Source organism: Schistocerca nitens, chromosome 8, assembly GCF_023898315.1.
Source record: "Schistocerca nitens isolate TAMUIC-IGC-003100 chromosome 8, iqSchNite1.1, whole genome shotgun sequence".
Taxonomy (NCBI): Eukaryota; Metazoa; Arthropoda; class Insecta; order Orthoptera; family Acrididae; genus Schistocerca; species Schistocerca nitens.
The window spans coordinates 125,786,356-125,807,117 of record NC_064621.1 but is presented as its reverse complement, the minus strand read 5'-3'; the positions used below and the strand labels follow the sequence as shown (position 1 = coordinate 125,807,117).

At 44.6% G+C, this 20,762-nt stretch overlaps 1 protein-coding gene across 1 annotated transcript in view; it reads right to left on the bottom strand.

Annotated features, from left to right (window-relative positions):
- The window catches only part of LOC126198854 (cholinesterase 1-like), a 178,623-nt gene that overhangs the window by 144,167 nt on the left and 13,694 nt on the right, over positions 1-20,762 (bottom strand). The window contains exon 2 of the mRNA XM_049935442.1: positions 13,595-13,735. Within this exon, the coding sequence (XP_049791399.1) occupies positions 13,595-13,735 (141 nt within the window). The remainder of the gene's footprint in view (positions 1-13,594; positions 13,736-20,762) is intronic.

Sequence of the window (20,762 nt, the reverse complement as noted above, 5' to 3'; positions counted from 1 at the left end):
ACTGGCCGGTGGGAAGAGGCAAGTGGCATTCGAGATGTTTGTGTATGTGCTTAGAGAGGACAGATTGTATGGCATTTCTGAAGAATGGGGTTCAGATGGATCAGAAGGAAGTATCGTTAGAGAGTAGGTTAGGTTTTAGAAAGGAAGAATTTTTCAGATGGCCTGCAGCTTGGTGTAACAACCAGTGCAAAGCATTAGGGGAAAGAAAACCAGTCTCCTGTGGTATGCTCCTTGTAGGCTTCACCACACCCTGGGCATTTCAAAACATCAGGCCCCTCCTTGGGTTTGGACCTGGTTGTTCCTGAGGAGGATGGAGCGGTTGAGTCCAGATGAGCCATAGAGATTCTGCCATTGTTCGGTACTGGTATTTTGTCTCTTCTTTGTTTTGTCTGGTTTATCTTGTTCTCCCAACAATTAACTTTTGTACGGACACCCAGACAAAATTTCGGTTGGTTTTTTTTTGCCATTGTCTTTTTTGTTATGGGTCCATCATATTTTGGCAATGAATAAATACTGGATTGTTCTACACCTGTTGACACATCAGCACTCTGAACTTCATTTGTGTCACGTTCTTGGTTTTTTTCTGGTGACTGCACGGACAAATCATCTGTCACATACGAGCAGCGTTTGTCCATGGGCTACTGTTGAACTCCTTTGCCTCCTGTTGAACTCCTTTGCCTTCTTCGGTTGTTGGAAATTCGGCTCTCTCATTGATTTCTGAGAGACCAACGTCTTCTGCTGTGAAGACATCCGGATTGAACGCGAATATTCCCGTTGATTCGAAGGATTTCTCAACTGTTTGGATTGCGGCTACTCTAAAATATGCAGATCGAAACAGAACACTCACATCTGTGTGCCTAATGGATGTTCCTGGATTAGTGACCGTTAGAAACAAAGAGGGAGGGGGTGGTTAGCACAGAGTACGCGCATTGTCTTTTCCGCTGTCTTACAGAGTACTCTTAAACTATGCGCCAAACTGTTAAAAAAAATATCACAAATGACAGTCTCTGCTTGGTTCCGCTGTTTGTCGTGCCGTGGTTTGTTCCTCACACAACTGTGATTCTTTTGGCAAATAATTTTATTTTCAAGTGAGTATTTAGACAGTAGGCAACGGCCTTGCCGCATTGGATATACCGGTTCCCGTGAGATCACCGAAGTTAAGCGCTGTTGGGTGTGGCCGGCCCTTGGATGGGTGACCATCCAGCCGCCATGCACTGTTGCCATTTTTCGGGGTGCACTCAGCCTCGTGATGCCAATTGAGGAGCTACTCGACCGAATAGTAGCGGCTACGGTCAAGAATACCATCATAACGACCGGGAGAGCGGTAGGCTGACCCCACGCCCCCTCCTATCCACATCATCCTTGAGGATGACACGGCGGTCGGATGGTCCCGGTAGGCCACTCGTGGACTGAAGACGGAGTGTATTTACTTGCACTAACCGACGAATGTGCCGGAGCTCTTCAAGATTACGTGTTATGATGTCGCTGTAGAAGCAACAATTAAATGTAGTTTTTCACTGTTGGTCAGTGATGGCAGTGTACATAAAATGCCATATCGAAATCTTACCAGACTTGTACTCTTACCCGACCTTACCCTATGTTATACATGTTCTACGATTTTTGGAAGAAAAACTATAGACATTTCTGAAGATAACGATGATGAATGTTTGACTCATTACTGTGAGTTGTGTTGTTATTTCTTTGCAACCACGAAATTTATTTCATGCGTTGTGATTGGTGAGTTTAAATGTGTTAGTGGTGGAGCGGCTGATGCACTTTTAGACTATGGGGATATTTTGTGGAAAAAGTTATGGTTATGAGAATTGACGAAAGTGCTTTGGAGTTGGCTAATAGTACCCTTTGTTTGGGATTAAGCGAGGGGTGCTTGTTTTGTTCGAAACAGTGGACAGCGTGGAGAAATATCGTAAAACTGCAATGCGTCTAGTATCTACTTGAGCTTAAGGGTAGTGTTGTACTGAGTTTGGTGTTTTTCTGTTGCAAGTACCGGCGTATTATTGTTCACGGATGAGTCTATAATTGCTGGTGACGAGTGTCTCCTGGTACGGACGCAGAAGAGTGGCTTCTCTTTATTTGTTCATTATTTGGAATCCCGCTTTAGGGAATGGGTTGTCAATGGCTCAGCTACAACTCTTAAGCATTTTCCTTAACAATAGAAACAATGCAAAAGAAATTTTAGCACGATAAAATAGCGATGAACTTATGGTTCAAATGGCTCTGACCACTATGGGACTTAACATCTGAGGTCATCAGTCCCCTAGAACTTACAACTGCTTAAACCTAACTAACCTAAGGACATCACGCTCGGTTCCAGTCAATAGCGCCTATAACCGCACGGCCACTCCGGCCGGCTAGATAGAGATACATTATATTGTAATCATCTCTTAGTAAATGATTTGTGTTAGACACACCGATAATATATCTCATCAGGAAAAAGTAAACTATGCAGTTACGTCGAGAGCAAATTGCATTAGCAATCTCGCTGAATGTAGGACATTTTATCTAAACATCTAAAAAACAAGATAAAAGCATATAAAATTACAAGAGCTATATTATTTTATCCATCTCTGAATGAACCCTAAATACATGCACAGCACGCAATCCAGACATCCGCTATCGCACAACATGGCCTCAGGCAATGGTCACCTACACCCCAAGTAACATATAACCCAGACCTCGAGTTCCAAATACCGTACACTCCAAGCATTACACGTCCTATAACTCGAGCTCACATAGATTTCTAGTATTTTTTTATATATTTATCCCGTTTGACACGTATAGATAAAGTCCTATATTAAGCGAGATGGCGGCCTCAGAGTACTTGCATATTTATACATCAATCTCGTTTCATAGAAACATAGATAAAATTTCTTATATTCAGCGAGATGGCTAATACAGTTTACTCTTGACATAACTTCATAGTATACATGTTATCGATGTGACGAGGTATTACCGTTGTGTATAACACAAATCATTTACTGGGAAATGATCTCTACTATGTAATGTATATAGATTTCCCACAAATAAATAACTACTGTATAATAAAGTCGGGTGGCATGAATGGCTGGGATACGTCCAAGGGCAGGTCCTGCCACCAGAACTGGGAAGGTACGCTAATGGCCATTAAAATTGCTTAACCACGAAGATGACGTGCTACAGACGCGAAATTTAACCGACAGGTAGAAGATGCTGTGATATGCAAATGATTAGCTTTCCAGATATTCACACAAGATTGGCGCGGGTGGCGACACCTACAAGGTGCTGACACGAGGAAAGTTTCCAACCGATTTCTCATACACAAACAACAGTTGACCGGCGTTGCCTGGTGAAACGTTGTTGTGATGCCTCGTGTAACGAGGAGAAATGCGTACCATCACGTTTCCGACTTTGATAAATGTCGGATTATAGCCTACCACGATTGCGGTTTATCGTATCGCAACACTGCTGCTCGCGTTGGTCGAGATCCAATGACTGTTAGCAGAATATGGAATCGGTGGGTTCAGGAGGGTAATACCGAACGCCGTGCTGGATCCCAACGGCCTCGTATCACTAGCAGTCGAGATGACAGGCATCTTATCCGCATGGCTGTAACGAATCGTGCAGCGACGTCTCGATCCCTGAGGCAACAGATGGGCACGTTTGCCAAACAACAACCGTCTGCACAAACTGTACGATGACGTTTGCAACAGCATGGACTATCAGCTCGGAGACCATGGCTGCGGTTACCCTTGACGCTGCATCACAGATAGGAGCGCCTGCGATGGTGTACTCAACGACGAATCTGAGTGCACGAATGGCAAAACGTCTTTTTTTTTCGGATGAATCCAGGTTCTGTTTACAGCATCATGATGGTCGCATCCGTGTTTGGCGACATCGCGGTGAACGCACATTGGAAGCGTGTAATCGTCATCGCCATACTGGGGTATCACCCGGCGTGATGGTATGGGGTGCCATCGGTTACACGTCTCGGTTACCTCTTGTTCGCACTGACGGCACTTTGAACAGTGGACGTTCATTTCAGATGAGTTGAGACCCGTGTCTCTACCCTACATTCGACCCTTGCGAAACCCTACATTTCAGCAGTATAATGCACGACCGCATGTTGCAGGTCCTGTACGGGCCTTTCTGGATACAGAAAATGTACGAATGCTGCCCTGGTAATCACATTCTCCAGATCTCTCACCATTTGAAAACGTCTGGTCAATGGTGGCCTAGCAACTGGCTCGTCACAATACGCCAGTCACTACTCTTGATGAACTGTGGTATCGTGTTGAAGCTGTACGTGTACACGCCATCCAAGCTCTGTCTGACTCAATGCCGAGGCGTATCAAGGCCGTTATTACGCCAAAGGTGGTTGTTCTGGGTACTGATTTGTCAGGATCTATGCACCCAAATTGCGTGAAAATGTAATCACATGTCAGTTCTAGTATAATATATTTGGCCAATGAATACCCGTTTATCGTCTGCATTTCTTCTTGGTGTAGCAATTTTAATGGCCAGTAGTGTATTTACTACTCATTGCACCCACATGCACCTTCGCGAAGTGTGTTGTTTTAAGTAAGTATTTAATGTTGGTGACTAATGCAGGTGCTTATGTAATGTGGTGCCACGTTTGTGCCGTATATAATCTACTCCTCTCGAACAGCCATAAGGGTCCCTCACAAGCCAACGTCCCCCTCCGATGGACAGATCGCCATCAACACTGTCCCATGTGCGTACCTCATGAGACTGTCGAGAGCTATGGAGATTACTCCAGGACACTGGATGTAAAGTCTGGTGATCACAGACTTGACGCCACCATCCCTCCTCTGCCCTCTGCCGTGAAGACAAACGAAAAATTACCGATAGGTTGCGGCGTACCCGGATGGTCACTCATCCAAGCACGGCCATGACCGACACTATATAACTGCAGTCTCGTTGATCTGACGGAAACTCATGTATCCATCGCGGCACGGCCGTTGACTGTGACGTGCTCGCATCAAGAGAGATCGGTCAAATGGTTGAAATGGCTCTGAGCACTATGGGAGTTAACTGCTGCGGTCATCAGTCCCCTAGAACTTAGAACTACTTAAACCTAACGAACCTAAGGACATCACACACATCCCTGCCCTAGGCAGGATTCGAACCTGCGACCGTAGAGGTCGCGCGGTTCCAGACTGTAGCGCCTAGAACCGCTCGGCCACTCCGGCCGGCGAGAGATCGGTCATTTGTTCTATTTTGTTATTGTTGTTGTGGTCTTCAGTCCAGAGACTGGTTTGATGCAGCTCTCCATGCTACTCTGTCCTGTGCAAGCTTCTTCATCTCCCAGTACCTACGGCAACCTACATCCTTCTGAATATGTTTAGTGTACTCATCCCTTGGTCTCCCTCTACGATTTTTACCCACCACGCTGCCCTCCAATACTAAATTGGTGATCCCTTGATGCCTCAGAATATGCCCTACCAACCGATCCCTTCTTCTAGTCAAGTTGTGCCACAAATTTCTCTTCTCTCCAGTTCTGTTCAATACCTCCTCATTAATTATGTGACCTACCCATTTAATCTTCAGCATTCTTCTGTAGCACCACATTTCGAAAGCCTCTATTTTCTTCTTGTCTAAACTATACATCGTCCACGTTTCACTTCCACACATTGTCCTATTTTATATTAGTGAATTAAACGAGACATTGTAACAAGTCCTAACCACAAAATCGTTTCTATAGACAATTGTAACAGAAAATGAGATGAATCTTTTTCTTTTGTATCTACATGAGATAATTACAGGTAAGAGGCAACTCATATTAGGGATTTTCATTGTACCTTTCCTTTTGGTTACTGTATGTCTTCGTATTGTTAACAACGCAATGTAAATATGACAGTGTTCTGAAAAGTAATGCCTACGATTCTTTTATTCTCATGATGTATTACATGTCGTGTGTATTACTCTATCGACTTTCCTGCTTCGCTGACACAAATTGCTACCCCTCTGACGTTAGAGGTCTCCAAATACGGGTGTTGTAACTTTAATAGTGGCCACTATTTATTAACAACCGAAACAAGAGAGTTACATGTTTGTACCTGTTACCGCCCTTCAAAGTAGTCACCAGAGTTGTGTAGAACCCGTTGCCAGCGATGTGGAAGGCGTAGCAGCAGAGCCTGTTCTGTTGATGGTGAAAATGGAGCGGTCTAAAGTTATGGCGATTCTCGTGTACGGCTGTGACGGTGTTATCCTAATGTATTACGTTACTCCACGGCAGACTGTCAATGCACAGTATTACTGTTCATTTTTGGAGCATCACCTGCGACCAGCTTTGCGAAAGAAGCGGCGACACTTTCTGCGCAACCCACCCATCATTTTGCACGACAATACGAGGGCACATACAGCGCAAGCTTTGGTTGCTCTGTTCTGTCGATGGGACTGAGAAGTACTGTACCATCCATCATATTCCCCGGACTTAAGTCCTTGTGACTTTGATCTGATGAAGGAACCACTTCGTGGCATTCGCTTCAGAACTGTTCCAGAGATTCGACTGGCATTAGACCGCTCCATTCGCACCATCAACAGGACAGGCTCTGCTAACGGTATACTACGCCTTGCACATCGCTGGCAACGGGTTCTACACAACGCAGGTGACTACTTTGGACAGTAACAGGTGCAAGCACGTAACTCTTCTGTATCGCTTGTGAATAAATAGTTGCCACTATCTAAGTTCTAACCCTTGTAGTACCGTGCAGCATGGCGATGGGTAAAGTAACCATACTGGTGCGTGAGAAACAGTGTGTTGTAATCGAGTTTCCAACCGCAGAAAGAGTGGCTTCGTCAAGAAAGTCAGACGTTCTACAGTGACGGTATCAACAATCTGTTCTCTCGTTGGAAGAAATGTGTTCGTCGCCAGAGTGACTGCGTTGAGAAATGAATGTGTATACATGAAGAATAAAGATGTAGAATGATAATTTTGTGTTATAATCTAAATAAAAAAAAAATGGTTCAAATGGCTCTGAGCACTATGGGACTTAACATCTTAGGTCATCAGTCCCCTAGAACTTAGAACTAATTAAACCTAACTAACCTAAGGGAATCACACACATCCATGCCCGAGGCAGGATTCGAACCTGCGACCGTAGCTGTCCCGCGGTTCCGGACTGAGCGCCTAGAAAATCGAAATCACGACCTATTATACGTTGTTCTATAAATACATTATGACTCTGATGGTTTTCATTATACCCAATGGGATGTTGAACTGCATGACCATCTAAGGTACAGCTTCTTTGTGCTTCAACAGGTTTAGGTTGATCAACTTGACAGCTTTTTTGTTTACTCTGTCTACGACGTCTTTTCAAACAATCCCGTAACATTTTTGATTTCGCGCCAACAATGTTGTTGTTGTTATGGTCTTCAGTCCTCAGACTGGTTTGATGCAGGGCTCCATGCTACTCCATCCTGTGCAAGCTTCTTCACCTCCCAGTGCTTACTGTAACCTACGTCCTTCTGAATCCTTTTAGTGTATTCATCTCTTGGTCTCCCTCTATGATTTTTACCCTCCACACTGCCCTCCAATGCTAAATTTGTGATCCCTTGATGCCTCAGAACATGCCCTACCAACCGGTCCCTTCTTCTTGTCAAGTTGTACCACAAACTCCTCTTCTCCCCAATTCTGTTCAATACCTCCTCATTAGTTATGTGATCTACCCATCTAATCTTCAGCATTCTTCTGTAGCACCACATTTCGAAAGCTTTTATTCTCTTCTTTTCCAAACTATTTATCGTCCATGTTTCACTTCCATACATGGCTACACTCCATACAAATACTTTCAGAAACGACTTCCTGACACTTAAATCTATACTCGATGTTAACAAATTTCTCTTCTTCAGAAACGCTTTTCTTGCCATTGCCAGTCTATATTTTATATTCTCTCTACTTCGACCATCATCAGTTATTTTGCTCCCCAAATAGCAAAACTCCTTTGGAGCGAAATGTCGTTGGCACCACTGCACAAGCCAGTGTTTGATATGAAACTGTCGGAAGCCTCATCGTTGCGTGTCTGTTAGTTATTGCTCAGTGCTGTATTGAGTAGAACATTGTGTGAGAACAATAATTGCAGAACAATATCCGAGAGCGCAATTTGTACACTGCATGGCACATGTTCTTAATTTAGTTCTTGCGCATTCGTGTGAAATACCTATGATACGGAACTGTATTGGAACAATAAAACGTATAGTAAACTTTTTTCGACAATCTCCACTTCGGGACAACCTTTTGAAGAAAATTTCAGATCAAACTGACTCATCTCATTCAACGCTGATCTCCCTTTGTGAGACGCGGTGGACCGAGAAGCATGTGGCTGTTGAGAGATTAGCAGGAACGCTTCCAGTAGTACGCGCGACACTTCAGGCCCTTCAAGATGCTGCTAGTAGGGATGTCGTCGCTGAAGCATACAAACTGCAGACTGCCATGGAAAATAGCCAATTTATCATGTCGCTTGTTATATTACGAAAAGTTTTTTCATATACAGCGAACCTGAATAAAGCAATGCAGAGGGTCAATGTTGACCTGATGAACACTTCCCATAACTGCAAGAGTAGTTTTAACTGTTTTCCTATAACTGCAATACATTTAAAACTTCTCTTAAAATATTCCGAATGAAAGTGAGTCCTTTTCGAGCAGGCAAAGCAGATGAGCTCAAGTGACATAACTGTTCCAAGAACGACTGGAAGGCAAACCCAGCGCAGCAATGTACCAGCAGAAACTGCTGAAATACACTCCTGGAAATTGAAATAAGAACACCGTGAATTCATTGTCCCAGGAAGGGGAAACTTTATTGACACATTCCTGGGGTCAGATACATCACATGATCACACTGACAGAACCACAGGCACATAGACACAGGCAACAGAGCATGCACAATGTCGGCACTAGTACAGTGTATATCCACCTTTCGCAGCAATGCAGGTTGCTATTCTCCCATGGAGACGATCGTAGAGATGCTGGATGTAGTCCTGTGGAACGGCTTGCCATGCCATTTCCACCTGGCGCCTCAGTTGGACCAGCGTTCGTGCTGGACGTGCAGACCGCGTGAGACGACGCTTCATCCAGTCCCAAACATGCTCAATGGGGGACAGATCCGGAGATCTTGCTGGCCAGGGTAGTTGACTTACACCTTCTAGAGCACGTTGGGTGGCACGGGATACATGCGGACGTGCATTGTCCTGTTGGAACAGCAAGTTCCCTTGCCGGTCTAGGAATGGTAGAACGATGGGTTCGATGACGGTTTGGATGTACCATGCACTATTCAGTGTCCCCTCGACGATCACCAGTCGTGTACGGCCAGTGTAGGAGATCGCTCCCCACACCATGATGCCGGGTGTTGGCCCTGTGTGCCTCGGTCGTATGCAGTCCTGATTGTGGCGCTCACCTGCACGGCGCCAAACACGCATACGACCATCATTGGCACCAAGGCAGAAGCGACTCTCATCGCTGAAGACGACACGTCTCCATTCGTCCCTCCATTCACGCCTGTCGCGACACCACTGGAGGCGGGCTGCACGATGTTGGGGCGTGAGCGGAAGACGGCCTAACGGTGTGCGGGACCGTAGCCCAGCTTCATGGAGACGGTTGCGAATGGTCCTCGCCGATACCCCAGGAGCAACAGTGTCCCTAATTTGCTGGGAAGTGGCGGTGCGGTCCCCTACGGCGCTGCGTAGGATCCTACGGTCTTGGCGTGCATCCGTGCGTCGCTGCGGTCCGGTCCCAGGTCGACGGGCACGTGCACCTTCCGCCGACCACTGGCGACAACATCGATGTACTGTGGAGACCTCACGCCCCACGTGTTGAGCAATTCGGCGGTACGTCCACCAGGCCTCCCGCATGCCCACTATACGCCCTCGCTCAAAGTCCGTCAACTGCACACACGGTTCACGTCCACGCTGTCGCGGCATGCTACCAGTGTTAAAGACTGCGATGGAGCTCCGTATGCCACGGCAAACTGGCTGACACTGACGGCGGCGGTGCACAAATGCTGCGCAGCTAGCGCCATTCGACGGCCAACACCGCGGTTCCTGGTGTGTCCGCTGTGCCGTGCGTGTGATCATTGCTTGTACAGCCCTCTCGCAGTGTCCGGAGCAAGTATGGTGGGTCTGACACACCGGTGTCAATGTGTTCTTTTTTCCATTTCCAGGAGTGTATATTATCGTCGAATTGTATTTTAACCTCTTATTGAACATGTGATCACAGAACTTGATGCTTGTTTTAAACCACATGAAGAATAAATCGGAGGAATTCAGATACTTCTGCCTGAGAATACCAATAAGGACTCCAGGACAAAGGAAAATCTTAAGAAGATAGCGCAAATATTTCTTGCTGAGAATGTAGGCACAACAATTCTGAGTGAATGCGAGATATGGGACAATCACTGGAAATCTTTAGAGGAAAAACCTGTCACTGCAATAGAAGTTGTAGCTCAGTGTGATGCACTGCTTTTCTCTTCGATATAAAAGCTTCTTATCATATTAGCCACACTCCCAGTGTCAACGGTGACTCCTGAAAGATGTTTCTCGTCTATGAAGAGGTTAAAAACTTACATAAGGAATAAAATAGGAGGTGAGACTTACTGGTCATGCTTTAATGAGTGTTCATCGTGATCTGGCGGTGCAACTAGATTGTGAAGAAGTTATTAGTAAGTTAGCAGCAAGACGTAAAAGGCTAAATATAATACTTTAAATTAAAGTAATTAATGTTTATTTTTAAATTAACTTACGACCTGAAGTTACAGCAAAATGCCAAAGTCTGACATTTTAAATACAAAGACTAATATAATAATATTATTGCTTAATATAAATGATTAATAATGATATTCAAAAAGATATAATTACCTCCAATGTTAGCTTACAATTAGCTGCTTTTTCATAAATAAATACCTCAATGTTTTATTTAAAGACGCTTGGATCAATTAGTGTTTCTCTACAGTTTTACCCGCATGTAATATAGATGCTAACGTATTTGTGGATTTTTTAATTTCTGCTTGATTGACTCTGTTGGCGTTAACAGCAAAACTTTTTTCGTGGTGGGCAAAGACAGGTTTACCTTCCTAAATGATAGTGTTGGACCCCCTCCCCCCACCCCTCCCCCTCCCCCCCCTCCCTCCCCCCCTCACCCCATGCAAAAGCTGTAGGTACGTTCCTGGTTGCGTTGCACGGTTTGTAAATTTCGAGATGCAGAGTTAGAGCAGCAACGCGTCTATATAAAATTTTGCATGAAACTCAAGAAAACTTTTACAGAGACACCACAAATGACGCAGCAAACCTACGCTGATGAGGGCTTAAGCCATACTCGGGGTTACGAGTATGTTCACACGGATTAAAAATGGCCAGACGGTAGTTAAAGACGACTCCCGTTCAGGATCCCCCTCGACGTCTAAAGACGACGGTCATGTCAAGAACTTCAACGGAATTGTAGGTGCCAATCAGAAGAAAGTAACATTTCAGTTGGATGATGTCATGAAATCCCAGTACAGCATCTTGGAATGCATCACGTTGCCGCCAAGTTCGTCCCACGGCTCATGAGTCAAGAACAGAAAGACCTTCACAATCTGTAAAGAGCTTTTAGATCGTGCAAATGAGAATGACATGTTCCTCAAGAGAATCACAACTGGTGATGAGATGTGGGTATACTGTTACGATGTTGAGCTCAAAGTTCAGTCTTCACAATAGTAGGTAAAGGTTCTCCAAGACAAAGCTCGTCAGTTCAGGTCAAATAGAAAGCGATGCTGATAGTTTTCTTTGACTTTGGAGGATTAGTTCATCCAAAATTCGTGCCACAGGGACAAACTCCTAATTGATGGTACTATCGAGACGTGTTGCGAATCCTGCGAGAAAATCTGAGAAGGGAACGGCCTGCTATGTGGCGAGGCAATTTATGGCTCTTGCATCACAATACCGCACCCGCCCATTCATCCCTGCTGGTACGCGACTATTGCACAAAGAACGAAATCACTGTGCCGCTTCATCCTCCGTACTCTCCAGGACTGGCCCCTGCGGACTTTTTTTTGTTTTCAAAGTTCGAAACCCCGTTGAAAAGATGAATATTAACAACGATTGACGAGATAAAAGAAAACTGGCAGGCGACGGTTCGCGCGATCCAGCACGAGACATACAGAGACTGCCTTCGGAAGTGAAAACTACATTGGGAGCGGTGTATCAACTGTGGAGGACAGTATTTCCAAGGACACTTCCTATGAAGATGTTCGCTACCACTAACTCATTTAGAAACTAAATAATAAACTTTATCGGGTGAGTAGTTAGGAGTCTGACTGTCATGCAGCGGACCCGGGTTCGATTCCCGGACGGGTCGGAGATTTCTCCGCTAAGGGAGTGGGTTATGTGTCGTCCTCACCATCATCATCGACACTAAGCTGCCCAGCTTGGCGTCAACTGGAAAGATTGCAACTCGGCGGCCGAACGTCTCCAGTTGGGGACTATCGGCCATTAATGCCATACGATCATTTCAATTCATATTCGTTGTACAGCCAACTGCAAACAATTCTTCAAATTCGTTACAGTTGATAAAACTGTAAGAAATTTGAAGAATTACACGTTGGGGCTTCAAGGCCTGCTTGGACGGTGTTTGTCTTTTTGTTAAATCATTCCAGCAGAGTTGGGTAGGCAGTAGCAGTATGCATGGTGGAATGCACGGCATTCCAGCGTTTGGTGGGACTGATAGAAAATGGATCCTACGCGTATCAAATCGACATTAAAGTAAGTGAGGGCGGATTGATGTGGTGAAAGGGGGAGAGACACAGCTCCATTGGTCAACTGGAAATGGGTGTTTCGTTCTATAATTATTTGCTGAATCTTAGAAAGAACAAAATATGATAGTGGGGTCGCCACTGATCTCAGATCAAACTAACAAAATTCAAGCTGTGCACTTCATTTATTCCATTAATTTTTCTAGCTGTCCTCAGTTCGACGGGTGGTTTCTTACTAGATATGGTTCTACTGGAAATGGGATGCCCTTGTACCTAAATTTACCTTAGAAATGTCCTACCCATCAAGGTATATAGGCACTCTGAACCACACTGAAACTTGGAGCTCTTCAAATATATACAAATTTTTCACAGAGGTGCCAGAAGTGATAAGTGACAGACAAAATTCGAAGACCGATTGAAGATCAAATACAAGTCCCTTAGACCCCATTATACCACCCCTACGTTATGTTTATAATGAGTATATTTCAGTACTTAAGACGTGTACTCATTTTCATGTTTTCACGAGCAGCTAGAAGTTTCCACACAAGACTCGTTTAGGATACTCTGTCTCAGTTTCAAATCACCCCTGCTTGGAACAGTTAAATGGGAAGAAATAAATAACTCAATAATGACGGTTAACAGTGCTCGACAAGAACTAGACGATCAGAAAGTACCGTAATACTCTTTATGTCCTAATAATCTTTATGTTACAATGCTCAAGCCCCAGCTAGGAAAGAAAAGCCTAGGCCAAATTAGTCTGTGTCTAAAATATGCAAAAGAACTGATATAGTTATTCAGTCGAAGCGATAAAGAAATGGTTGTAGTGTCCTTGGTAATACATGTGTTGCAAGTCTTACCTTGTATCGTAGCTGCCCCACGGGAGGGACTGCGTAAGGAATCCCGCGGAAGCTGTAGTAGGGGATTCCCCTCACTGTTGTCGTATTCAGGCCGATCAACGCCGACTCCTGTGACAGCGAGATGGTGACGCGGCTGTCCTGCTGAAACATAAACGTCAGAGGATATTTTAGTACGTGAAGTATTAAGGTGGCTAAATAAAGTGATTCGTCTCTGGTAGCTACTTATACTCTGTCGAGGTACGTCATTATTCCACCTGTTAGGAACCTCAGCAAAAGTTTATTTATGCCTTTATTTCACCTGCATAGTTTACATGGGTTGGGTTGTTTTGGGGGAAGAGACCGAACAGCGAGGTCATTGGTCTCATCGGATTAGGGAAGGATGGGAAAGAAAGTCGGCCGTGCCCTTTCAAAGGAAACATTTGCCTGGAGCGATTTAGTGAAATCACGGAAAACCTAGATCAGGATGGCCGGACGCGGGATTGAACCATCGTCCTCCCGAATGCGAGTCCATTGTGCTAACCGCTGCACCACCTCGCTCGGTCATAGTTCAGAGCCTTTAGGCAGGCACTTACATCTCACAAACTGTTGTCTTAGAATTAGTAGTTATCGGTACCATTACAGTGTATAAAATATTGTATCAATAACGGTAAAAATACAAATAATAATAACAGTAGCAGTACTATATCTTGTGTTTCACTGCGTTTGCTATAGCCTGGGGTTTTAGAACGAACGCGTTTTCCCAGCACACAAGTGATGGCGAGGATAGTATCAGCTTTTATATTCCACATTCGACTGACATCGAAGCTCAGGAAATAGCAAAAATATATTTCCATTATATGCGATACCTGTACGTATGTTAAGCGCGCACGGTTCGGTGCACAAGCAAGCCGTGGAATGTCGCCACTGCTGAAGTTATGAATATAATATCACAAATACGAGCGAAAAGTATTAATAATATTAGCGTTTTGTATAAGGAATAAATCTGAGCACCGATGTCAGTAATGAATGGAATTTAAAAATTGATGTCATCCCCATTAACATTGGTAGGGGAGAGGGCTGCACCTTGAAAACCTTTTCAGATTTTCTCCTCAAGTCAACTTTGTAACGGAAGTTTGTTACAATTTCTTATTACATTTTGAAGTAACAGCATTCACTTTATCCGTTCTGTAGTATTTTTCTGAAATAAAAAAATTGCTCCGAATAAGTAAGTTTTCCCAGATGAATTATTCCAAGGTATAACATAGTCATGTAAATAGAAACAAATATTCTATTCAAATTTAAAAGTGTTGCAGACAATAATTATTATTAGTACTGTATTTAATAGCCTATATATTATATTATTACTCTACTACACACCAATCGTAAGTAAACGAAGTCAAATGAAGAGGAGGTATTATGAAAAACCAGTTAAACATTTAAAAATGATTGAAACAGAAGCTATTGGCCAATAAAACAAATTTCCATTTTTAACACAGGAAAAATTGTTAATTCGTTTGCGAATATCTCGCTTTCCATGGTACAAGATCTTCCGTGTACAGCATGCTGTTCGATGTATCGAATATCGCTTAAGGGGACCACACCATGGTTCAGGTCGAAAAAAATCGATTTTCGGTTTTCATCATATTTCGATGAAGGTTTTATTTTACTCTGAAAAAGATTTTGCTCAAAAAAATTTTTTCGAGCATTTAAAGAGCATTTTCCTACCACGTGTGTTTATGTGCCACGCCTACTTTTCTGTCACCCATTGTCAACCCATCCCACTGTCAACTCTAAGCCATATGGAGATGGCGTTATTAGCAAAATAGAATGTGTATGCAATGTTCAAAAGCGTTTGGGAACAAGGCTGAGAAAACAAACTGTTGATATGAGAGGGAAAAAAAATTAAAAGATGGAAAATTGTTGACCGTACAGGGTCGGTTAACTAAAACTGAAATAAAAAACTTGCAGGTATACTATGGGCAGGCAATTAGGAGAAATAAAGAAAATCTGGAGGCAATGAAGAGAGATGTTTGGGTCATATCCTTCCATAAGTCCACTACTGATGATAAGCCATGTCATGGATTGTGTCCATTAGGACAAAATTTGTGGTGCAAATACAATAGGCAACCGGAGAATCTTATTCTCACCAGCATTCTCTTCCTGATGCTGTTATTACAGCAATTAAACCTATTTTCAGAGAGTTAGCTCATCCTGACCTTCTAAGGAAATGTCTGCATGGGCAGACACAGAACCCAAATGAATGTTTCAGCAGCATAATTTGTAACGGCCTTACTAAAACTGTATTTGTAGGCATGAATACAATGAAACTAGGAGTTTATGATGCTGTTATTACATTCAGATGTGGTAATATTGGAGAGTGTTGGGTACTGAAAATGCTAGGAATTAATCGTGTTGAAAATACACTCCTGGAAATTGAAATAAGAACACCGTGAATTCATTGTCCCAGGAAGGGGAAACTTTATTGACACATTCCTGGGGTCAGATACATCACATGATCACACTGACAGAACCACAGGCACATAGACACAGGCAACAGAGCATGCACAATGTCGGCACTAGTACAGTGTATATCCACCTTTCGCCGCAATGCAGGCTGCTATTCTCCCATGGAGACGATCGTAGAGATGCTGGATGTAGTCCTGTGAAACGGCTTGCCATGCCATTTCCACCTGGCGCCTCAGTTGGACCAGCGTTCGTGCTGGACGTGCAGACCGAGTGAGACGACGCTTCATCCAGTCCCAAACATGCTCAATGGGGGACAGATCCGGAGATCTTGCTGGCCAGGGTAGTTGACTTACACCTTCTAGAGCACGTTGGGTGGCACGGGATACATGCGGACGTGCATTGTCCTGTTGGAACAGCAAGTTCCCTTGCCGGTCTAGGAATGGTAGAACGATGGGTTCGATGACGGTTTGGATGTACCGTGCACTATTCAGTGTCCCCTCGACGATCACCAGTGGTGTACGGCCAGTGTAGGAGATCGCTCCCCACACCATGATGCCGGGTGTGGCCCTGTGTGCCTCGGTCGTATGCAGCCCTGATTGTCGCGCTCACCTGCACGGCGCCAAACACGCATACGACCATCATTGGCACCAAGGCAGAAGCGACTCTCATCGCTGAAGACGACACGTCTCCATTCGTCCCTCCATTCACGCCTGTCGCGACACCACTGGAGGCGGGCTGCACGATGTTGGGGCGTGAGCGGAAGACGGCCTAACGGTGTGCGGGACCGTAGCCCAGCTTCATGGAGACGGTTGCGAATGGTCCTCGCCGATACCCCAGGAGCAACAGTGTCCCTAATTTGCTGGGAAGTGGCGGTGCGGTCCCCTACGGCACTGCGTAGGATCCTACGGTCTTGGCGTGCATCCGTGCGTCGCTGCGGTCCGGTCCCAGGTCGACGGGCACGTGCACCTTCCGCCGACCACTGGCGACAACATCGATGTACTGTGGAGACCTCACGCCCCACGTGTTGAGCAATTCGGCGGTACGTCCACCCGGCCTCCCGCATGCCCACTATACGCTCTCGCTCAAAGTCCGTCAACTGCACATACGGTTCACGTCCACGCTGTCGCGGCATGCTACCAGTGTTAAAGACTGCGATGGAGCTCCGTATGCCACGGCAAACTGGCTGACACTGACGGCGGCGGTGCACAAATGCTGCGCAGCTAGCGCCATTCGACGGCCAACACCTCGGGTCCTGGTGTGTCCGCTGTGCCGTGCGTGTGATCATTGCTTGTACAGCCCTCTCGCAGTGTCCGGAGCAAGTATGGTGGGTCTGACACACCGGTGTCAATGTGTTCTGTTTTCCATTTCCAGGAGTGTATGATCACTGGGCTGCAACATTGCGATATGTCGATAGCCGATGCAGACAGGTCTGCATCTAATATGGCCAAGAAAGCAAGATAAACATCCAGGAAGGTGAAAAAGAAGCTGGAAGACCTGCTAGAGGCCACAGAAGGGCCATCATATGCAGCAGGACAGTTTTAATTAACTGTAAGCATCAAATTACAATTTTTTTAAAAGTCAGTTTCCCGAGCGGTTCTGGGCGCTTCAGTCTGGAACTACGCGACCGCTACAGTCGCAAGTTCGAATCCTGCCCCGGGCGTGGGTGTGTGTGATGTCCCTAGGTTAGTTAGGTTTAAGTAGTTCTAAGTTCTAAGGGACTGATGACCTCAGATGTTAAGTCCCATAGTGCTCAGATCCATCATTAAGGTCCTGCATCAAATAGTTTTTTTCACAAATGGGTCAAATACTTGCCTAAATTAAAATGTGTTAGATAGGCAGAGTGTGGTCCCTTAGGAGTCCATACGTTATGTAACGGAATTTAAAAATATACAGAATTTTACTCACGATTAAACGCTGAACTTGGAGCGTTAACTATATCCACCAAGCAGCTGTAATATATTATATTCAAGATGCAGTATTCATAATATTTACAAATGCTCAACAAAAGACAAATTCATGCCTCACAACAACAAAAACTGTAGAAAATTCCGGAAACAGCTTATGGCTGTCTGTATTGCACGTTCGTACATGTGACTCTAAAATCGGTCACCAGACTGCAACACCGACCATGAAACATCATGTGTGTTTAGGTATACTATCCCGCATCTCCCGTGCCCCGGGCACAATATCGCAGAACACGAAGAGCGCTCTTTCTACAATCTCAAGGTAACTGAGGTGACAAAATTCATGGAATACATCCTAATATCGTATCGGACCTTCTTTAGCCGACGGAGTGCAGCAACTCGACGCAGCACGCACTCAACAAGTCGTTGGGGCCATGCTGCCTATACAGCCGTCCGTAATTGTGAAAGTGCTGCCGGTGCAGGAGTTTGTGCACAAACTGACCTCTCGATTAGTCCCATAAATGTTCGATGTGATTCGTGTCGGGCGAGCCGTTTAGCGAAATCATTCACTCGAAATGTTAAGAATGTTCTACAAACCAATCGCGAACAGTTGTGGCCCAGACACATGGCGCATTGTCATCCATGAAACTCATATATATATAACTGCAAATGGTCTCCAAGTAGCCGAACATAACCATTTGTAGTTAATGATGCGTTCAGCTGCTAGACCAGAGCATCCAGTCCATTCCCTGTAAGCACAGCCCACATCATTATGGGGCCACCAGCAGCTTGCACAGTGCCTTGTTCACAATTTAGTTCCATGGCTTCGTAAGATCTGCGCCGCACTCGAAACCTACTGTCAGCTCTTACTAACAGAATTTGGGCCTCATCCCACCAGGCCACTGTTTTTCAGTCGTCTATGGTCCAAGCGATATGGTCACGAGCCAAGGTGAACGCTGCATGCAATGTCGTGTTGTTAGCAAAGGCTCTCGCGTCTGTCGTCTGCTGCCATAGGTGTTAACGCAAAATTTCGCCGCACTGTCCAAATGGATTCGTTCGTTGTTAGTCCCACTGTAAGTAAGCTGTTAAGGTTTTCATGTTGGTAACGCCACGTAGCACTCTATGAAAATCACTGGCTGTGCTGTGTGCAGTCTGTGACTGGTTGGCATTGTTGGAATGTTCGCTATTTAGTGTTGGAAAGTTGGATGGGAACAGCCCGTAGCGTTGCGCAGCTGGAGGTGAGCCTCCAGCATTGGTGGATGTAGGGAGAGAGAGCTGGAAGAATAACGAGAGCAAGACTGGATGTCATGAACTGATATATATATATATATATATATATATATATATATATATATATATATATATATATATATATATATATATATATAATGACTTTTGAACACTATTAAGTTAAATACATTGTTTGTTTTCTACCAAAATCTTTCATTTGCTAACTATGCCTTCAGTAGTTAGAATCTTTTATATAGCTGGTACTCGTATTGGCGCTCGCTGTATTGCAGTAGTTCGAGTAACGAAGATTTTTGTGAGGTAAGCGATTCATGAAAGGTATAGATTATTGTTAGCGAGGGCCATTCTTTTGTGGAGATTATTGAAAGTCAGATTGCGTGGCGCTAAAAATATTGTGTGTCAGTTTAGTCAGAATAAGTAAAGAGAGAAATGTCTGAGTACGTTCAGTTTTGCTCAGCTCTTTGAAAATCAAATAACGTAGAGGTTTACCAGCACAGTAATTTAATAAATTTTCTAAGGGGACGTTTCGCCACATTAATTTCTTCGGTTATTTCACGCAGTGGTACCTGTGTATTAGCACTGACAGTTCTACGCAAACGTCGCTGCTGCGTGTCGTTAAGTGAAGGCCGAAGGTCACTGTGTTGTCCGTTGTGAGAAGCAAAGACTGAAATCTGGTATTCTCTGCACCATCTTGACACTGCGGATCGTGGAACACTGGGTCCTCTTAACGATTTACGAAATGGAATGTCTCATGCGTCTAGACCCAAGTACCATTCTGCGTTCAAAGTCTCTTAATTCCCGTCGTGCGGCCATAACCAAGTCGGAAACCTTTCCATACGAAGCATCTCAGTAGAAATGGCTCCTCCGCCAATGCACTGCACTTTTATACCTAGTGTACGCGATACTTCCGCCATCTGTAAATGTACATATCGCTATCCCATGATTTTTGTCGCCTTGTTGTTGTTGTGCTCTTCAGTCCTGAGACTTGTTTGATGCAGCTCTCAATGCTACTCTATCCTGTGCAAGCTGCTTCATCTCCCAGTACCTACTGCAGCCTACATCCTTCTGAATCTGCTTAGTGTATTCATCTCTTGGTCTCCCTCTACGATTTTTACCCTCCACGCTGCCGTCCAATACTAAATTGTTGATCCCTTGATGCCTCAGAACATGTCCTACCAACCGATCCCTTCTTCTAGTCAAGTTGTGCCACAAACTCCTCCCCAATCCTATTCAATACCTCCTCATTAGTTATGTGATCTACCCATCTAATCTTCAGCATTCTTCTGTAGCACCACATTTCGAAAGCTTCTATTCTCTTCTTTTCCAAACTATTTATCGTCAATGTTTCACTACACTCCATACCAATACTTTCAGAAACGACTTCCTGACACTTAAATCTATACTCGATGTCACCTTAGTGTATAGTAAACTCAGTGAACTGCAAGATATGACACTGTTCGGAACCGGTCTTAACATACGTAAAGTAGTGTAAAACCACTTAACTCACAAGGCCTTCTCTTGAGAGAGCTGGAAATTACATGGATTGGACCTGATTGTGTCCAACAACGTAA